At 38.5% G+C, this 20,529-nt stretch overlaps 2 protein-coding genes across 5 annotated transcripts in view; one reads left to right on the forward strand and one right to left on the reverse strand.

The window, feature by feature from the left end:
- Positions 1 to 135: 135 nt before the first annotated feature.
- On the reverse strand, positions 136 to 6,760 carry dffa (DNA fragmentation factor, alpha polypeptide). Of its 2 annotated transcripts, none has more exons than XM_055049655.1 (6): positions 6,675 to 6,760; positions 4,906 to 5,064; positions 4,651 to 4,805; positions 4,146 to 4,350; positions 2,487 to 2,614; positions 136 to 1,458 (listed from the first exon to the last, which is right to left on the reverse strand). In XM_055049655.1, exons 1-6 carry the CDS (start codon positions 6,724 to 6,726, stop codon positions 1,249 to 1,251), a joined length of 909 nt encoding a protein of 302 aa, XP_054905630.1. In that variant the 5' UTR covers positions 6,727 to 6,760; the 3' UTR covers positions 136 to 1,248. The 2 variants fall into 2 exon arrangements, with proteins under 2 accessions (XP_054905630.1, XP_054905629.1); XM_055049654.1 differs by lacking the exon at positions 6,675 to 6,760 and adding an exon at positions 5,772 to 5,972.
- Positions 6,138 to 20,529, forward strand: part of pex14 (peroxisomal biogenesis factor 14) — a 61,769-nt gene continuing 47,377 nt past the window's right edge. For all 3 annotated transcript variants that reach the window (XM_055049651.1, XM_055049653.1, XM_055049652.1), the window contains exons 1-2: positions 6,138 to 6,387; positions 8,863 to 8,913. In XM_055049651.1, the coding sequence (XP_054905626.1) occupies positions 6,352 to 6,387; positions 8,863 to 8,913 (87 nt within the window). In that variant the 5' untranslated portion in view covers positions 6,138 to 6,351. The remainder of the gene's footprint in view (positions 6,388 to 8,862; positions 8,914 to 20,529) is intronic.

Below are 20,529 nucleotides of genomic sequence, written 5' to 3' on the forward strand. Positions count from 1 at the left end.
TCACAGGAATTACGCACACCATGATTCCCATTAAGTAGCTGTTGGAGGAAAAAACCCCAGCAGCAGTGAGCTCAGAACTCGTGTACTCACGCAGAAACATACTAAACTGGTGCACAAAAATGCGAGGCCAAGACAAAAACTTTAGACACATTTATTTACCAAAAGACATGTGAAAAGTAGCCTTTACATCATATTACACAGATGTTACACCTTGATGGATCCTGGAGAACAATCTGCTTAAAAACTATTCATGAAAAGGCTTCTCACCGAAGCTCAACTGGTTTTGCAAAGACACAATACTCACTAATTATGCTAGGACAGTTGGGAATGGAGCACGTTTTGTCTGTATTCTAATCTTGCACACAAAAAATGCAAAAAGATTACGCAAGTAAAAACAAGTACATTGATTCTGTTCAGTGTTCCAGAGATAAGAGGACACAACAGAGAACCTACCGCGTGTTCATGTCACACGGACCAACACACGCAGGCTTACATCACACATCCATCAGACCAACACATGACTGTCAGGATTGTATGGAAGATGTACACGTAAATCTATCACAGGACATAGACAAGATGTTAATCTGGCAGTGTTATCTGCTCACAAGTTCAAAAAAAAAAAAATCACCATTTGCTGCAATTCAGGACTATGAGATAATTATAAAAAATACTACAATAATTATATTTGAATTCAACTTTAAAAGGAAGATTAGCGGATATAATTGTGTATTTTAAGAATTACAAATATTTCCGTATTGATGAGGTAACTATTTGATGAATACAATACCAATATTTTTTAATTTCCACGTACAAATAATTATGTATTTATTTATTTATTTATTGTGGCACTTTTAGCTCTCGATACCTGCCAAGTACTGGATGACATCAATTTTCAGCAAAACCACACTTGCCTCCATTACATCTTTATATATAAGATTACTGGGAGCTAGCATGTTAATATTCATAAGCATATGTTTGTCTGTAGCCATCATCCCAACATAACACCATTATTGAAACCAAAAAGTGGTTAAACACATTCAAGCTGAACACATTTGTGCAAATCAGCCCAGGCGCTCTCCAGACATCCACCAACTTCACTGCTTTCTCAGCATTCTCAAAACGACGCGGAGATCCACATCTTCAACATTCTTAGCAGTAGCTACATAAACAGTAACACAGAGCAAATCCCATTTTCCTGACCCCGAGGCAGGTTAGTGTGAATCCTTATCAGTCTCTGCTCGGTCAAACCTAGCTGCCCCCACGGGGAAGAGCCACTGTTCCCGTCTCCTCCCCGTGTTTGCTGCCGTCCTGCTGCGTGCCGCTGATGGACTGCATGGCCTGAATCTGCTGCAGGCGCGTCGACAGCTCCGCTTCGCAGGCCTGCAGCAGCGCGGCGGTCCTGTCTGCATCCCAACCCAGCACCTGCTGCATGGCTTCCAGCCCTCTGCTCACTACCGCCTGGAAGCACACATAGCCGAACACACATAACAGGACTTCAAACAAAAGAAATCTATCTACATGAGAGGTTTTATAACTTCACAGGAATTTGGATGTGATACAATCTCATGAGTGGCAAATAGGAAATCATTGTGTAAAGAGGTCAGGCGGTTCAAAGCCACATATGGCAGAGAACTGACATCACTACACAAAAACACACATGGTGGAGATACTGTTTTTCAGTCGGCGCAGTGAAGCTGGTCAGAGTTAAAGGGAAGACAAAAGCGGTTCAATGCAGGGCAGTGGTGCAAAGAAAACTGTTGAGAGCGGCAAACGACTCAAAACTGGGAGGTTTCAAATCTGCAAAGCTGGTAGACACATGGGTCAAGTGAGTAAAAAAGGGTTGGAACGTCAAACCATGGGAAAATGTTTAAAAGGTATCAGTACACTTGCCAGCCTCTGTCGTCTCTTTAAGGTATTTTCACATGTCAGACTGAGTGGGGTCCCTGGTATTAATGTGCGCCCTGAGCAACAAGCGCACTGCTCAAAGTTGGGGTGTGAAATGATGGCCTCAATTTTTCCCCTATCAGTGTGCTTCCAGGACCACAGGCCCACTCAGCCTGCTGATGAATAATAAGCTGTTTTTCCTGCAGACGGTTCAGTCTCCCCTGGCGATTAATCAGACATTTTGAACACTAGTGGCCAGCTGCATGAGAACAAATAAAGCTTTTGAATTGCTTTCAAATATAGGCTGGTTAACACATATAAACACATATATAACTGATTATGGACAGACCAGGTCTTAACGTTATGTGCATGTTTTTATAAACTATAAAAAATACAAATTATATAAGAAACACCTCGCACCAGATGGAATGAGACAAGAAAAATACAACAGAGTTCACAAAACAGCTGGGTTATGGTTTTGTTGCAAGGTTCTGCTTAAGTATTATAAATCTTTGTAGAGGTCTGGATTTTCTGATAAAGGTGTTTTTACATTATTGTATTTAGATCATTTAAGCCGTTACAGAGCAGTGGTGAGAGAATACCTGCAAATCCTCAGTGGAGAGTCTGGTCTCTGGACTGGTTTTGCCTTTCAGGACCATCAGTGTCCTGGACATGAACTCGGACGCAGAGTCGGCCTCCAATCCGTCCAGCATATCCACATTTCCAACACCTGACATATCAAAACAGGTCTTCTCTTATATTCAGAATAGATTGTGGTTAATTGGTAGAAATATTAGGGATTATTGAGGAGCTGCAATGACTCCATCTAGTGACCAACGGGTAAAAGTGCAACAAGGTGTTATGAACAATCAAAATGTGTAGAAAGTACATTTGATCTCTGAAACATCTAGAAAATGACCTCTAAAAAAGTTTGATTTTTTTCCTTAATATTGTTTTCTTTAAATTCAGGCAAATATTTTCCTGTTGAATAAGTTTTGTGTAAACTAAAACCAGGAAGATAGAGCATATAACACCAGTTTTAAAGTCCCTCCATTGGCTCCCTGTAGCTCAAAGAATAGACTTCAAAATATTGTTGTTAGTTTACAAATCACTGAACGGTTTAGCACCACATTACATCAAAGATCTGCTGTTATTGTATTAACCTTACAGACCTCTCAGGTCTTCTGGTTCTGGTCTGCTTTGCATCCCCAGAACCAGAACCAAGAGAGGAGAAGCAGCTTTCAGCGTCTATGCACCAAAAAATTTGGAACAAACTTCCAGAAAACTGTTAAACAACGGAAACCCTGACTTCCTTTAAATCTCAACTAAAAACACACCTGTTTAGTATTGTATTTGAAACGTAATACGTAACAATGTATTGTTTATCCCATGATGCATGACTTTGTGTTTTTGTGTTTATGATGTAAAGCACTTTGAAATGCCTTGCTGCTGAAATGTGCTACACAAATAAAATTTGATTGATTGATAGTAAGATATTGATGGTCGAAAACTCATTAACATCTCCAAAATGCCTAAGAATACATTTCTATTTTATTATAGAAGCATAATCTCACATAACAGATTCATTCAGTAGAGAAAAAGAACACTATAATAAAAATAACATTGTTTTCTTTTTATTCATAATTTTTGTCAACCCATAAATTAGAAAGAAATTACTGAAACATTTCTTCTTGTTCCCAAATAGCTAGGGACATTTAACCGTTTGCCAATGTTTCCCTGGAATATAAGAAGAGAAGGATAGACAAAGTACAGGCATAAATAAGAAAGGAATAAATTGACAAAATTAAGGAAGGAGGAAAGATAAGCAGATGAAGAAGGATACAGAAAAGAAAGGATGGAAAGAAGGGCACAATATTTGACAAATGATAAGGGACCAAAATCTTGATGTAGAAATATTTTTATATCTCTTCATTTCTTTTTTCAGACTAGATACATACTGAAATCAAATCCCAGAGTTTGTAGGAACTTGTGAACAACACATTTTTCCTCACTAAATCAGACGCAGAAGATTTTACAGAAAAATTGCCAAAAGGTTTCTGTTAAACATTATTATCTCAAAAGAAATACAACATACTTATTCTCCTGACAAAGGAAAAAAAGTATTTCAAACTGTTCAACCGCTTTCCTTCATGAGACAAGGATAAAATCCCATAGATCGTCTTTTACAATAACCATTTTCATGTAGGCAGAATCAAAATATATTTTAAAAAAGCAGTAACTACACATTTATTTTGCCTTACCGTCCTGACTAGAAGGACTTGTGGCTCCCTGCTGTCTGTCCTCGTTCTCCACAGTTTTGAGGTATAACTGGAGCAGCTCTTTGGACTGCCTTTCCTCCTCCCTGCGATCCAAAACCCTCTGCAGTGTCTCCTGAAGTTCCTCTGCCTTCTTCTCTTGGAAGCCCAGGGCAGAGGCTAGTTTAGAGCACGGCACCTCCACTAAGGACTGGGAGAGGAAAGTACAACATTCTCTTGAAACGTCACATGTATGTGAAAGTATGCACGAATGAAAAACTGTATCTGCTTGAAAGATCCAACACCTTAAAATGGCAAGGAACTATTGGAATGTGTTTTTTGTTGTTGTTGTTGTTGTTTTTATGCAACCTTATTTATCGTTTTTGTTTTCTTTTTTATGTATATTTGGGCTTTGAGTCTGTGTAATAAAAATCTATCTATCTATCTATCTATCTTATTTCTAATCTGCAACACAGGATTCTAAAGTGAAACAGTGAAATGCTGCCCGTACCTGTAGGTCTCCCTCAGACATGAGAATGATACTGGTCAGGTCTTGCTTCAGCTGCAGTGCTAGATTGCACCACGGCGCCTCAACAATGAAGGAGTCGACGGTATCAGTTTGCAGAACCACAGACTCTCTCACCATCCAAGCCGTGCCGCCATCAACTGTAATAACAGCGAAGAGAGCAACAAAATACATAAAATGTGCATTTTTCCTCCCACATCAGGGTGACAATCTAGGCTTATGATAATTAGACCTGCTTACTCTTGCGAGCTGGAGCCCACGTTTCTTTGTCATGCAGCAGCATGAACTTGGTGTTAAAAGGCAAACACAAAAAGTAGGCTTGATCCTCTACTATGGTCCCATCATCCTCGAGGACCACAGTGACTGGGTCTGAGGGGCTCACTCCCAGAAACTCACATCCTGTTGGAGGGAGAGCAATTTTGAGTTAACAGATAATGAACAAAAAAGCATGTCGACCTGAGTAATTCTGTCACAACGTAGTCATAACACCACCGGAATTGCAATCGAGAAACTCTACAATGCCAACCGAAAGCATTTATTCCCCTTTGTCAACTATTTTCAATGAGTTTATGCAATAAACCACAAAAAAAAGAATCTGATTTTTGGTGTGTCTCATACGTCAGCAGTGACATTTACACTTGTGTTTCACAAAGCAGATAACTATTCAAAGGATAAACAGCTGCAGCAATGCGCAACCCAAGAAAATCAAATGCCTTCGATGGGCAGAGGCTGAATGGCTGCAGTGAAAAGGGCCTGGTGACTAGCTCTCTAGGAATGAACACAAACAGAGGACTGATTTCTAAGTTTTAAGACTTGCAGGTTCGAACACGACTGGAATCGACTTGTCCCTGTGTGCAGAAACAAGTCGTGAGTGCTCATGATTGACAAGCTTTAACTGAGCAGTGAAGGCACCACGAGTCCAGAATATCGTCAACATCGTTAACTCTTTCCTTTCACTTCCATGTTGTCTCTGACCTGAGGCGCAAACCCAAATGGACATGGACAAAAAACAGTAAGTGGAACTTCACGAATTCGATAGTCATCTAACACAACCTGTTTGTTTAAATCACAGTTCCTCGGCAAATGCTGAACTCATGCCGACTTACCTTTTTTCTTCAGATCATCCAACGAGGGAACAACCACTCCGCATGACTTCTGCCGTGTGAAGTTACACACTTTGCAGGGTCTCCCATCTGTCATTATAAGACTCAAGCTTTGAGTCCTGTACCGCTTTTGAGTTTTCAACCTAGAAACCACGAAACTACAGTGCTAAGCTTTCAACTGGGCTACTTCTGCCTTTTCGAATGCGGAACCGCCACTGGGGCGCTACGAATGCTGGGATGTGTAGTTTTTACGAGAAAAGAATGTTGCGAAACAACAAAACAGTCAATTAAGATTGCACTTGTTTTTACATACTCTTGTCTTGAAATAGAGACAAAATCAGCTAAATTGCAAACACTTTGTGTTACTTTATACCTTTTATGTTTGAAACCATGACAACACAAAAACACACAGACGCTACAGCTAACGTACGCACCTTTCCAGTATTTTAGCAGCCAAGACTCTGATAGGAGTCATGTAAGAGCTAAAACACATTAAGCATTTATTTGAGCGTTACAAACAAGAGCCATCTTCAGGAAAAGCAATCGAGCGTGATACCGTCGACCTATCGGGGGGGCTGGGAAGATGGCATCCACCGAGCAACCTGATCCACCAACACAGGTCTTTCTTTGTCTATCACCCAACATTTACCTCATATCCTCCAGATATCACTGGGAGCTCTTCAAATTTGCTTCTAACTGTCGCTTTTACGCATTAGCCTTTTAGCGGTTACTCCAGTAACCGCTCAGCTAATGGATGCTAGCAGGCTTGCTAGCTAGCATGCTAGCTAGGGAGCGTTTAAAAGTTTCTTTTCACCCAAACTGCTGTACATAAGTGGATGTAAATAAGTTGTAGGGTTGGCCTTATGGTTTCACGGATAACATGGTTAGTTTAAGTTACTGTCCTACCATTTATAACGCTCCCACGTTGCTGAGTTTTTTTTATTTCTAATTTGAACATGGAGTCATGACTGTCATGAGTAGTTGTTGGTGTGTGCAGGGGAAAGGTCATCCACAAAGGAGCCACAAGACTGGCTGGTAGAAGTTTGTCTCTAAAGAGTTGACTGGAGTTAATATCTGTGATTTTCTATTTATTGCTTGGCTAATAAGTTACATGATTGCATTGTAAATACATGCAGTAAACTTACCAAACAGAAGGTAAAGATGGAATGCATGCTCACCACTAAACCATTTGTGAACTCTCACAGTGACAACTATCATATAATAATCATGCACAACAAAATTAGAACCCCTCAACTTATATTAGGCTAGATATTAACATTGCGATTATTAGCAAAAATGAATCTGTAAATTGACATAAGCCCTGGTCTAATGAATTAGGCTGAACTATCTGTTACATCCATGTAATTTTAGAAATGAAACATTTGTCCAAAAGTTTATCTCTACATATCATTCTACTTTTTTAATGCATCTTATTGCTCTTTTATCAATGGGATTGGTTTTCTCTTTATCAGCCCCGTTTGACAGGTCAACTACTGATAACAATGAAAACATTTTTTCCCTGATGCATAAGTAACCATCCTGTAGGTCAACATTACTATATTGCAGTACGGTGCAAGCCACTTCAGCAAATTGAAAGCACAATTACAAATTACAAAAGCACTACAACATGAATGAAAGCATTACAACACCAACAAAACAACGTAAAGGATGTAAAAAAAAAAAAGCCTGAAATGAATTCAGGTGATGTGCTGATTTTCCTGATCCAATCTTACATTTTGCACATTCAGTTGGGGAGGGGGCAGTGAAAGATCCAACAGTAAAATAATTTTTTTGCCACACTTCTTCAGACATTTGCTACATAAAAGAAGTAAAATTGAAGGCAAAGTTTCAAAGAAGATTCAGGACTTTCTGCAGACTTGGTCATATTTCATTTGCTGAAGTGGTTTGCACCTCAAAGCCTCTGGAGACTCTGTTTTTGCAGAGTCTCCAGTTAAATTTTTTCTGCTTAAATGTTTTGGTCCTTAGAAGAAAAAAAAGCCCCAGAATTAGCAGGTTTGATGTCTAACAAAGCTAGAAATGTTTTTGGCCAGGAAAAGCATTGTTGGTGCTTCTTTACTTTTATACTCTTGCTTCAATTTGTCCAAAGCAGGATTTAGGTCATAGGACCCTGCTTTTTATTTATTTTTTTTTTTGGTCTTCATTCCTTTTTTTGCTCTGATAGTGAACTATAGCAGTTCTTTCTACTGTCAGATATATTTTTTTATTCCATATTAGACTTATTTTTTGTGTGTGTGTTATTTAAAACAGAGCTCTGAGTGAAGTACGTGTTTAGTCTTCTAACCTTTTAGAATAAGGTTGAAAATTAGAACTTAATTTTGGGTTTTCATTACCTGCAAGCAGTAATCATCAAATTGAAAATAAAAATCTGTGCAATGAATCGTCACTGTTTAAATCAAACAGATGTAATTTATTATCCCTTAGGTTATATTCTAATTTACTGAGATTTAACCGTGTAATTAGACCTGAAGGTACATCTTTTTTTTTTTTTTATATAGATTTTTCATATACAATTAGGGCAACATACTGTCAATAAAAAGAAGTAGGCAACAACTAACAAAGAGCTAATGAGCTTGCCATGTTTAAGAAAATAAACATTGAAGAAGCATATTTTCTAAAATTCTAAGAATGATAAAAGAAAAAAAATTGAAATAACATAAAATCTAAATTTTGATAAATCATGTAATGGTTGTTAATCATTGGAAAAAATGATCAGGTAATCTGTCAAAAATAATGTGAAAATCAACCAAGTGCTAAACTACACATGCTGATGAACTGAATATGAGTTTTGTTTTTTTCATATGTAGTAGCAGTCGTTTTGTGTAACATTAATAATGTATCTTGATTATTCATAATATATTCAGGTTTTCTTTTCTGAGCTTTTTTGTAAATTTAATACATAATATAAATCATTATAAATAAATATCTACTGCAATTTATCTTTTTATGGATTTCCATTACTATCTAAGTTCATTTAATGTTTGGATATAAAAATCTTTCACAGCAAGACGTCCTAGCCGTCAGTCCCTCTGTTGTCCAGCAGATGGCACCGTAACGCCGCTGTTTGTTTTTGCAGTCTGGCCTTCCTTCCGGAGATGACGGGACAGCTCGGCCCAGAGAAGCACTGGTAAGGAAGAAGAACTTCATCTGTGTTAGCAGGCAAAAAGTTTTTTTATTTTTTATCACACATAATGAGAGATAACCTTATATTTTGTTTTTCGTTAGAAAGGAAAAAAATTGTGAATTTAAAAAAGAATAAGAATTTAATGCCTGTGTTGTCTCTTAAAGCTGATTTTATTTGCTCTGCTGAAAAATCACTTTCATCAGAAAATGGACTGCACAGCTTGGGTTGCTCAGGTCTGAGTGGTCGCTGTGACTTCTACCAACAATGATTACCAGTAGTTTTCCTTTTTCTTTTTTTTAAATTTATTTAATTAATTTATTTTTTATAATGGTTATAGGAAAGTGTTTATTAGGCGTGCTCTTCTTCCTAAATGGGATGGAATACGTCCCAGGTACACTCTGCGTCCTTGTATGGGCACAACACCCAGGTTGTGTTGTTCAGCCAGCATGTCTCAATGTCATTCGCCACCATTCACTCTTCATCTTCCCTCCATCATCCCTTCATGCCAAGGCTAATTTAATCCTGCGTTTATTGATTGTGGGAGCATTCTCCCAGGCTTTCTTTCAATTTACTTCAATTTCATCATCCCGGCGCACTTGAAGGCTGCCTCCTCAAAAAGGGAGGAAATTCTCGTTGCGAAGGTCCTGATTCGAGACCGGCTGACAAGTCCCACCACCGCCACCCTCCTCACTTCCAGCGCCTTTTCTCTTTTCTCTTTTTGATGAGCTGCTCTTTCCCAGTTAAGTGGATTATTACAGTAGGGATAATTCTTGTCACATGGCATTATTTGGATGAGGTGAATAATTGAAATTTGTGTCTGAAAGGATTTTATCTGGATGAGAGGAAAGGGAGTGCTGGCAGGGTTGGGAGGGACAGGAGGAAGAGAGCAGACACACACACACACACACACAGTCTCACACTTGTGTACCATTCATGTGCACATGGCCATGTCAGACAGCGCAGTGTGTCAGACCGGGGACACCAGTCATGTTAACAGGTTCTGACTCACCTCGCCCAGATCAGAAGGCCCTGGCACACTGCACGGACTCTCCTTGGTGGCAAAAGGCCCCATCTCTGGGGGGCAACGCTGCAGCCTTTGCCACCGCACAACCCAGAGGGGCATCTCTGGACCTGCAGTTACAGAGGCTGCTCCAGACACATTTCCTCCTCAGTGCAGCGGGATATCAGCCGCTGAAAACTGCCACTGTTGCCTTTTGGTCACTTCCATCCTGACATTTTCCTCCTTCAATCCCCACCCTCCTTAGACCTTTAGCTCACCCCATCCGTGTGGCAAATACTTGTGCATTTAAAATGAGCGTTGCAGTGACAGTGATTTGGAAAATGTGGCCTTGTTACTCCAGTATATAAAGCAATAGACGGACAAAGGTAATGTGGTTTGATCAGGTTCTAACCTGAAACGTTTTTTAAGTCAACTGACCAAAAATAGATACACAACAATTCAGATGTTCAATAAACAGGAAATTATTTAATTAAACACTGACCAAAATTAATCTTGGGATTCTTAATGTTCCTTATCTTAATCAATCAGTCTATGATTAAAAAAATAATAATTTAACAGATTAAACCTTGAGATTATGTTTTGAAATATTTTCATTCCATGATATTCACTAGTATTAAAAAACCAGAAGACCCCATTTCACTTATTCACCTTAACTCACAATATGTATCTATATACCAAGTTGCATAATTTTTACTTGATGACGATCTTTTTTGATTATGGGAAACTCAGAAAGGAGTACAAACTCATGAGAAAAATTGTCAATGAGTGCAACGTCCAGTAATTTGAACTGTCTAAAAAGTAGCATCTTTTTCACCCTACACAATTGATCTTCTGAAATGACAAGTTAAGGAGTAATAAGCTATCCCCTCAAGTATGGTTAAATACATTTAAAGCATAATCCCATTCCTAAATCTAGGAGAGGGCTCTTTTTTAAGTATCTGCTTAATCTGCTTCAGTCTTCAGCGAAAAGACCACAAAGATGTTGTATTCAGATTGAACAAATGCTGCAACTAATCTTGATGGGTAATTTCAAAGCAACGAATCACAATATACTGATCTAATCTCAAACACTGGATTATGGTCCTGATCAAAATCAGTCACTCATTGACTATTGATCCATATCTGTGTCAGCGATCTCACCTCGTCTCTCGATCTGCATTTGCGGCGTTTGGTGTGAGGTGATTAGCACATGGCTGATTATCATGCCTGCATAGATCTACATGAACAAAGCTGTTTCCAAAATGCTGCATCTGTCTGCAGTGTTTCATTGATAGTATACTAACATCATGAGTTTTAATCCCCTAAATAAACTATTAAGATTCAGAGACCATTGATGCACCTTGTTCATCTTAATTTTGTTTCACATACAGAACTTGCCTTTAAAATGAACATTTTCCTCAAAAAGCGTTCTTCACAGTTTTCGAGCTCAAAGCTTGTTTTTCTTGTTGCAACACGTATCTGGTGAGTTTATTGGAAGGCTTTGTGACATTTATTTGTACAAGTATTAGTTTCAGACTTGGCGCCAGCAGATTCTGCATCTTTAAAGGCCAGATAAATACAAGAAAAACATTGTCGCAATTGTATAACGTGGATTTAAAAAAATAGGGCTTCAGTTACAGCAACCATAGAATAATATCTCAATATTTGTTTCATATTTATACTAATTTGTTATAGGAATTCAAAAAAAAAAACAATCACTGTTTTTTAAAAAGAAACTTTTAGAAAAATAATAAAAATTAATTTAAGAAAATTATATAATTTCATATATATATATATATATATATATATATATATATATATATATATATATATATATATATATATATATATATATATATATGGCATTTTTATCAGGAAAGAACTTTTAATCCAAATTCTGTTTAGTTTCTGCTAAAGATAACTCTGTTGGAAATAAGAAGCCAGAAGACTACTATCTGATCTCACCTGTGTACAGTCTGGTGCTTTTATTGCTGTGTTTGCATGTGATCTGCAGCAGCGTTCGAGTGTCCTTCCTGGCATGAAACCAGTGACTGACTTTCTGTGTCCTCAACCCAGGCCTCGAATGACTAAATGTGTGTTTGTCTGTAAGTATGCGAGCGTGCGGTTTGTGTGTGCAGTCGTTGCATCGCTGTCAGTCAGCGGGTGCATGTTGGCACAGATAGTGTGCGCCGGGTGTGTGTTATGTGTTTAGGTTTGGGGATTTTAGGACAGCAGAGGGAGGAGAAAAAGAATTGTAAGGAGAACATCCGCGGTCTCACAGCAACTTCAAAAGCTCTGCTTCCCCAGGATATTAAGCGACTGTGATGAAAAATTTAGCAAGCGTTAAATAAGCCGCTTTGAAGTGATCTGTTTTGGCTCAGCAGTCTTCAAATTTCCGTAGCCCCTCTGCTACAGTGTAGCCGCCTCGGTGTAAAAGGGGGGGACCTGGAGATGATTATGTTCAGGGTGAGAATTTGGTAGTTAGCCGAAGACAAAACTAGGAGTAACTAGCTGAGGAGGAGACGTGAAGGGATCGCTGCAGCTACTGTAACCTCTTTATTGTTCTGTCAGACTTTTCCCTCTCATCATTTCTCTTCTCACTGTCGGCTCGTTCGCTGCATCCCATGAGGCGCTGGCTGACAGATGTGGCTCATATGTTAGCTATGAAAAGAGATTTTTTTCCTTCCCCCCTGTACTTCCATGTGGGTGTAAAACTAATGTAAAACAGTGGTGTTACCAGGAAGTCAAAGGTTGAACTGGGGTCTTTACTCGGTGTGCGTATTCTCTTCAGACGAGTTTACAGAGTTTTGAGAAAGTAGTCTTTCTTTTTTTGTTGTTGTCTTCGCCATCTAACACGTCTATAGTAACTATTGACATTTTCAGCCATTTGCTTTTCATACGGGCTAAAAGTCAGTCATATTAGATGGGAATAATTTCTAAACATCAGCTTTTTAAGCCATTTCAACAAACAGCACATAAACTCATCTAAAACATTTCATTGTAACTCTGACTGCTGAAAGATGAACCTCGACCGTGATTTCTTCCAGGATCGTCTTGCACTTAACTTCATACATCTGTCCATCAACTGTGACCAGCTTCTTTGTCCCTGCAGAAGACAAACAACCCCATAGCATGATGCTGTTTATAGGTCTGCAGTCATGCCAATCTTTCCATTTTCATCTGGATCAAACAGTGCTCTGTGAGATGCTTAAAGTTTGATATACTGTTTTAAAGGATTCAGTTTGCTGTGTTGCTTAGCCTTCTGGATGTCATTTGTTCCCTAATGTTCTCACAGAAACTTACAAGAGTTTTACAGAACACCTGGATTTACCAAGATTAAAACTTTTCTAATTAGTTGACTTGTGAGGACAGTTGATTGCAATTGATTTTACTTAGGGGTGTCAGAGTAAAGGTGGTTAAACATACAACTCTGGAAAAAATGAAAGACCACTGCACTGAACTCCACTGAAAACCTCTTGGTTATTCCACCAAATATTGATTCCTGAACTCTTCCTGAGTTAAAACATTAGTGTTGTTGTTTATAAATGAATATAAACTTGTTTTCTGTGGATTATTTGAGGTCTGTAATCATTGCGTCTTTTTTTTGTTATTTTGACCATGTCTCGTTTTCTGCAAATAAATACAAAATTTTTGCTTGTAATTTTAGAGACATGTTGTCAGTAGTTCATAGAATATAAAAAACAATGCATAAACAATGCAATCCATAAAAAACTACAATCAGAGAAGCTGATCACTTTAGGTAGACTCTTAATTTTTTCCAGAGCAGCATATGCACTTCACACATTTCAGATAAAAAAAAAAAAAACATTTTAAAAGTCATGAATAGTTAATTATGCATTACTTAGTGTGAATCTATCCAAGAGAAACCCCTACATATATTGCAAAAGCAGTTATACGATGAGAATATGTCTTAAATAAAGACTTAGAAAAATATATTCTTTCTTCTTTTCTTCCATATTCATTTTTACTCTTAAAAAAATCTACAAGCTTCCCCCATCCACCATACATTACTGGACATTTTGAGCTGATTAAGCTTTTCACTTTTCAGACACCATAAACCAAGAAGTAACCAGAACTTAATCTCTTGTTTGAAAATTCATATGTCTAATTATTTCATATGAATCACTTCTGAAGCCATCATTTTAATTTTTGAGAACTGCAGGTTTCAACATGCTTCAAATTAATTATTGGGGCAGAATACGAAATGAGAGCCAGTAATGGGTTCGATACGGTAGCTCTATTCTGTCAAGAAACCGGGCTGCCATTCAGTTAAGCCCAGGGAATCTTCTCAGAGATTTTCCCTTTTTTTTTCCTCTTTGCTCATTACTTTAATTGTAATTGTAATCCTTTATTGGAGCTGTCTGCAGTAAAGGAGAGTTATGGTCCGAGAGGGGGCGCGAGCAATGGAGATATTTCATGATTATTGGGGAAGACGGTCACTAGGTGGCAGCCACTCGTTCGGCCCCTCTGTAATTACTGAGTGGAAAGTCGTGGTGAGAAAGTGTGTGACTCCACGTGCGTGTGTGTGTTTGTGTGTGCACTCAAGGTTGTGAGACGAGAGATTTGACAGATTTTAGCACTTCCACATGAGAAAGAGAGCGAGTGTCATCTGATCTGATTCTCTTTATTTTGGTTGAAAACACATTTCACACTGCAAGAAATGCAGGGATGTAAAAGGTACAAACTCTTGTTATAGTTTTTTGAAATAACCAACAATTTTCGAAATGCACTGTCAGGCCTGAAGAAAGAGAGTGTGAAGGAAGTGACCTAAAAATATTGGTTCACAGTTCTCTCACATCTGTTGCAGCGGTTGTGGTTACGTTTTCTCTTTGAAAAGCATAAAAGCTCAATTGTCTTATTTCACAGCACTTATTGCGCATAATGCTCTGTTTGTTTCCGTGGTTAATGACACAGGAAGGGCCCTCCGGTTTATTGTTGCTGTGTTGCACTTTTTTTTTCTCTTATGTTTTTTTCTCCTCCTCTCCGCGCCGCCTCCTTAGAGGACTCTGTATGAATTCTCACTGTCATGTCCAAGGACGAGTGGCGCAGGGTCAGCTAATTGCTTTTATGATTATGATTTCACGTCAGATTTATTGTGCATGCTCAGAGCACATCTTCCAGGTCCTGCCGACGTTGCGGGCTTTGGATGATGGTGGTGGGGGGGGAGAGAAAAGGAGAGGGGCAATGAGTTTACAGCTTCTGGCTGTGACTTCTTGTTTAAGTGCGGGTCACACTTTTTGACTCATTAAGAGTTGAACGCAGGGGGTTGGGGTGAATCACGGGCTTTTCCTGTAAAAGCGTCTCTTTTCTATGTCAGTAACTGTACTTGTTTTGCTCATATTTGGCCACAGAAAGCCATTTTATCAGTTTCTCTCCAACATGTGCTAAAGTTTGGAGGTCATGAGTGTGGAATGACACAGACAGGGATTTTGGTTTTTTTTTTTTTTTTCCTGTCTTTTGAACTTTTTAAAAAAATGTTATGAGCCATAAATCTTTCATTTTCGTTTCTGTTTGCAGATGAGATGATTAGGCTCATTCCACTCATACTGTGCCAGAATTATCAACTGACTTCTTTTTGATGTTTTTTTTTTTCTTGGTTTGGTTCCACCCACCTCTTTGAAAAAGATGAGCACAGATGAGTCCAACCCATTTAAAAAAAATGATTTTCATTTTGCGGTTTCTGCCTTGTGTGTTCAGCTGGACTGGTTCTCCATCACAAACCCCTAGAATGACTTTTTAAAAAATGTTTTATTCATTGAATAGATCGGCATTGTAGAAGGGGAGCTGAAACGGTTCTCGCCGTCGTCGCGTAAAATCACATATTTGAAGCAGATAGTCTCACGTCGTAAGTCAGAGCTCCTGATTTGTGGCAGTAATTTGACCTCGTTGTGACCTCCGCGTTGCCGGGCCGCGGTGTGTCGGCTGACAGATGCACCCTGGGAATATGGTTTGGATGGAGCTCCGCTCAGCTCGCAGGAATGTTTGAGTTAGCTTTACGCAAAGTTCATTTTGGAGACATATGTAAAGTCTGTGATTAGGCTGAATTCAATAAACTTTAATGAATACTTAGGACTTTATTTGCAGGGTTTTTGTCACAGCGAGTGTATTAATGTAAACGACTTGGTAACAGAGCTGTAATTTCCTATTCTCCCACAATTTAGTGAACTGTCACAATATGTTTACTTAAGAAATGATAGAAATACGACCCCGGTTTAATTACAGTGTAGCCATTTTGCCTCAATATACTTGGGAAAGTGGTCTTATTGAGCTAAGCTTTCTTTATACTCTCCATTCTGCTTTGTAATTACTCCAGCGTGATTTATTGTCTTTTCTTTGTGTTTATGGCTGTAAACTGCTCGAGTGAGTAAGTTGGTCTGAGAGCGGCTCGTCTCCTCACAGCGAGGCTGGAAATCTCCCGACGAATCCGAGATGTCTCTGCTGTCAAGACTGCTCACATCGCTCTCAGCCTCCAATGTCACTTTCAAGGCATAATTACACAAGTTGTGTTGATTAGTATGAGAAGCAATTACGGCGGCTTTCCGCCGCAAATGGGGAATGTGATGGCCCTTGATTGACAGGAAGCATCCTGGTTTTAATAAGTAAATGACTATGGTAATTCCAGGTACTGAGACCCTCTGATTTGTCAGCATATTTAAATTTTTCTTTTTTCTTTTTTTTTTTGGAGATGCCCTCTGATTTTTAATGAACATGAATATGATTGAATCCCCCTTCATTTCCTCTTGTCTCTGCGTCCGTCTGTTTTCGCTCAGGCCGGCTCGCGCAGTCACAAAGGGGCCGTTCACCGGTGCTTTCTTGGTGAATCAATTCAGCTTGCACAAAGAAAAAAATTAATAATAATAAAAAAAACATAAAATGAGCAACCTACACGATTCAAATTGCCTCTTAGCATCTTGCTCGCTCTCACAAGTGCAGAAATCAGAGGGAGAAAAAAAATATATTTGTAATTGACACTTTGGGGAACATTTTTTCCTCTTTTTATCTGGCTTCCCAGTAAGTTATTAGCTGTTAATTTGTCTGCAAGCTCCCCTACAGCGCCAGATATTTGTTCAAATACTGGGATCCCCTCAGCGCATTTGTAACTACACTTCTGAAAATGCTGCCTTGCCTAATTATGTAATATAATACTGCCTTTTAGGCAAGTTTCTTTTAATTGAATAATATTAGTGCCAGCTAAAGCTAAGCAGTTGGAGCTGCAACGCTTAAAAGAGCAATCCATACTGTGTGAAAGAGTCGTACAGTGAAATACTATTCCACTGCAGGTTAAGACTTCCACACTTATGTCGGTTTTTTGACAAAGGGCCAAATATTTATGCTAAAACTTGATTGGCCCAACACTTAGTCTCATATTTCTTTCTTTGTTAACCACTGTTGGCCTAATCAAGTAATTCCCTGTTTGTCTTAGTAACCCCCTATAGAGTCATACATGCATACATATAATAAAATAATTTGCTCTTGCACTCTCTAGCCCAGCTGTAATTTATATGGATTGAATGAGTGCTGCATTGTGGAAAAGCACGAGTGGACCAAACGCTCGTTTGTCACCTCTAATAAATGTTGGAAATGTAAATTATGAACTTCTGCCTTCGGATGTAAATGCACTTTATCCCAGTCCCTTTAATGTAAACAGCCCAGTCCAATACATTAAAGGCTATGGGAGGGGGGCAGTGGGGTATTAGATTTTGGGTTTTGACTGTTTTCACAATCAATAACCAGCACAAAAGAACTCAGATGGAGAATGTTCTAACATATCTGAAGTTGCCTTCATAAATTATTGCATGAAAGCAGGCTTGTACACCAAAAATGTAAATACATTAATGTTATTAATAATGTAGTGACTAATAGTTCTATCAAGACTGTAATAGCAGTTTAATGGAATATGACAGCAAGAATGTATTACACTTCGTACATTCAGACGGGACCTCACATGACATTTATCAGATTTCTGTAACTATTTTTTTGATTATTTTGTAAAGTTAATTGCTTCTTTTCCCTTGAACGTCTTCTCTGGGAGAGGGACAAAAAAAAGAAAACTGGTAATGGATATTAATTAATATATGTCAGTTTCCTGGGTTTGATTAAAAATAATGAAAGCAAAATGCTAATAGGATTTCAGCGTTGCTCTGTGTGTGGCGCCCTGAGATTGGGGCTTTATCTGGGGAATCTTGAAAAAAAGGAGATAGTGTGAAAGTGTCTTAGCTGAAATGAAAAGGATGTGATGCACAAACTGAGATTAATCTTTTTTAAACCTACTAAAAACAAAAGAGCACTTGCGTAACTTATTGAATTCTGATTATTCTAGTCCAAGAAGTGTGGTCAGGAAGTGTATTAGTCGTGTGGCACGTCTTAAAATTATATAATTCTCATAATGATGAGCTGGTTGAGATTATCAACTTAGACAAGGCTTTTTTTTTAAAGTTGTGCTTTAAAGTAATTTTAACAAAATGCATGAGGAAGTCCCAGTGCAATCACTGTTTTCTGACCCTTCTCCACCTGTTGCTGCGCACTGCAAGCCATCTGGCTGAAAGAACAGAGCTGCATTTTCCCCTCACTTACAGCAAAGACCAGTTGGAGTGTGTGGAAATATTTTCACTTGCAAAAAAAATAGTCAATCATGGGTTGGAATCTGAAGGAGCGCCACCTATTGGTCATATTGTAAAACTGCACCTGGAATTTCTGTTCAAAGGCGTATCTTATACCCAATTACGCACAGAAGGTTTCAGATACATGCTTTTTTTATTATTATTTTACCAAGTTTTGTCTGACTGACTGTAATTTCAAAGGTTTGAAGGGTGTGAATCATTTTTGATTTGTTAAAAAAAAAAATTGACCTTTCATTCAGATTTTCTGGTTGAATGAAGATCATTTTAACTCTAAACCTGCCAGGAATATGAATAATTTAGAATAAACATATATATAAATATGCACAATAGTCATATATACCATGTGCAATAAACACTTAGCAGGTGTTCATCTTAGATTTTCATCTAATGTTTTGCATTATAATAAAATTAACAATAAAAAACATTATTAGTGTACTATTGCAGTTTAGGAGCTTTGTTGCTTTTATGTTTCAGGTGAAACGATGCAATAATTATGCCATGCATTGACTCAACATTTCATACTGACTCATCCATGTTTTTCTTACTGAATAAACTTCATTTTCGATTGACAATAACTGTGAACGTGACAATTCTCCATATTTGTCCTGCAGATGTCATGGCCAAGACTTCTTGCTTTTCTCCACATTCCCCTGCACTTGCCAGCAAAATGAACACCTTCTAAACACTGTTATTATGGTACGGCAAAAGTGTGAGGAACTCGTGAAGCAGAGGTTGGCACTGGCTTTACTGACAATTATCCAACACCTGGACTGGCTGCCTTCCCCGGCTTGCGCATCAACTCTGTCGACTTCTTGTTAATGCAGTGATTAACAGGAAGATTGCATTTGTTTTCCTGTATGCAGCTCTCCTGGCAGCACTACTTTGCTTTCTCTTTGATTAAAACAGTAGATGGATGGGTGCAGTGTAGCTCAGTCATAAACTTCAAAAGGAAGGGTGAGCACACAGTAACCACAGAATATAGAGTAGAGGATGAGCCACTCTTTTATTTTTGCTCCCCAAGTAGTGTTTACTATGTACATTGGGATTTAAAGTGAGGTATTATTGGCTTGAGGTCCTTTGTAAAAAGTCAGCCAACACAGACAGTTGTTAGGAGTCCTCCGGTTTCCAGTACTTGTATGTCTCCTATAAACAGAATGTCTTTCCATATAAGGGTTTATGTTTTTTACATAACTGCCCTCCTGTCTGCCTTTCCTTGCTGCTTTTTTGCTATGTCTTGACTCTCAAAGTACATGGAAAGTGGATTTGGTCGTCCTGGGGATGAAAAAAGGGAAGCAAAGGGACTTTGGAAAAAAAAAAAAAAAAAAAAAGAAACAGCCTGTACTTTTGAAATGCAGAGAGTGGCATTGTCATGTGTTTTCTGTGTCAAGGTCGACAGAAAATGTCAGAACAGGTGTGCGTCTGCTGCTGAGCTGCTTGCCAACTCAGCCCCTCTGCTGTAACACGCCACCCCATGTGACATTATAGTAGTTCACTATGGGTCGCTTCTCCTCTTCATTTGGAGGAGGCTGGTAAAAGTTTGTTTTCTTCTTCTGCTGCCACGTGTGCATTTCTTGATTCTCCATGGGTGTTGGCGCCTAAAGTTTGATGCAAATCACCACAGAAGACGCATTAGTCACATTTAACTTTCATTTTTCTTTTAGTAATGATAATCCTCAAACAGGATCATCCTGTTTGAGCTTTGCCGTTTAAAAAGCCATAATAAAGCAGAAATATCATACTCGACTAGGAAAAGATGGACTCATTTGAAGAATTTTTAGGCCGGTTTAAGGCCTCCCGTTTGTTTGACAATAAGACAATTCAGAGTTATTATATAAGAACACCATTAATTTGTCTTCCTGACACGAGAGGTTTTTATTTATCACTACTGGGAGCTTCATGCTGTATCTGTGAGAGTGCAATCATTGTAAAACAATTATACTTTTTTTACTAATATTTTAAAATAAAGGCAGAATGTTT

The sequence above is a fragment of the Poeciliopsis prolifica genome, unplaced genomic scaffold (genome assembly GCF_027474105.1).
Source record: "Poeciliopsis prolifica strain line A6 unplaced genomic scaffold, Auburn_PproV2 SCAFFOLD029, whole genome shotgun sequence".
Taxonomy (NCBI): Eukaryota; Metazoa; Chordata; class Actinopteri; order Cyprinodontiformes; family Poeciliidae; genus Poeciliopsis; species Poeciliopsis prolifica.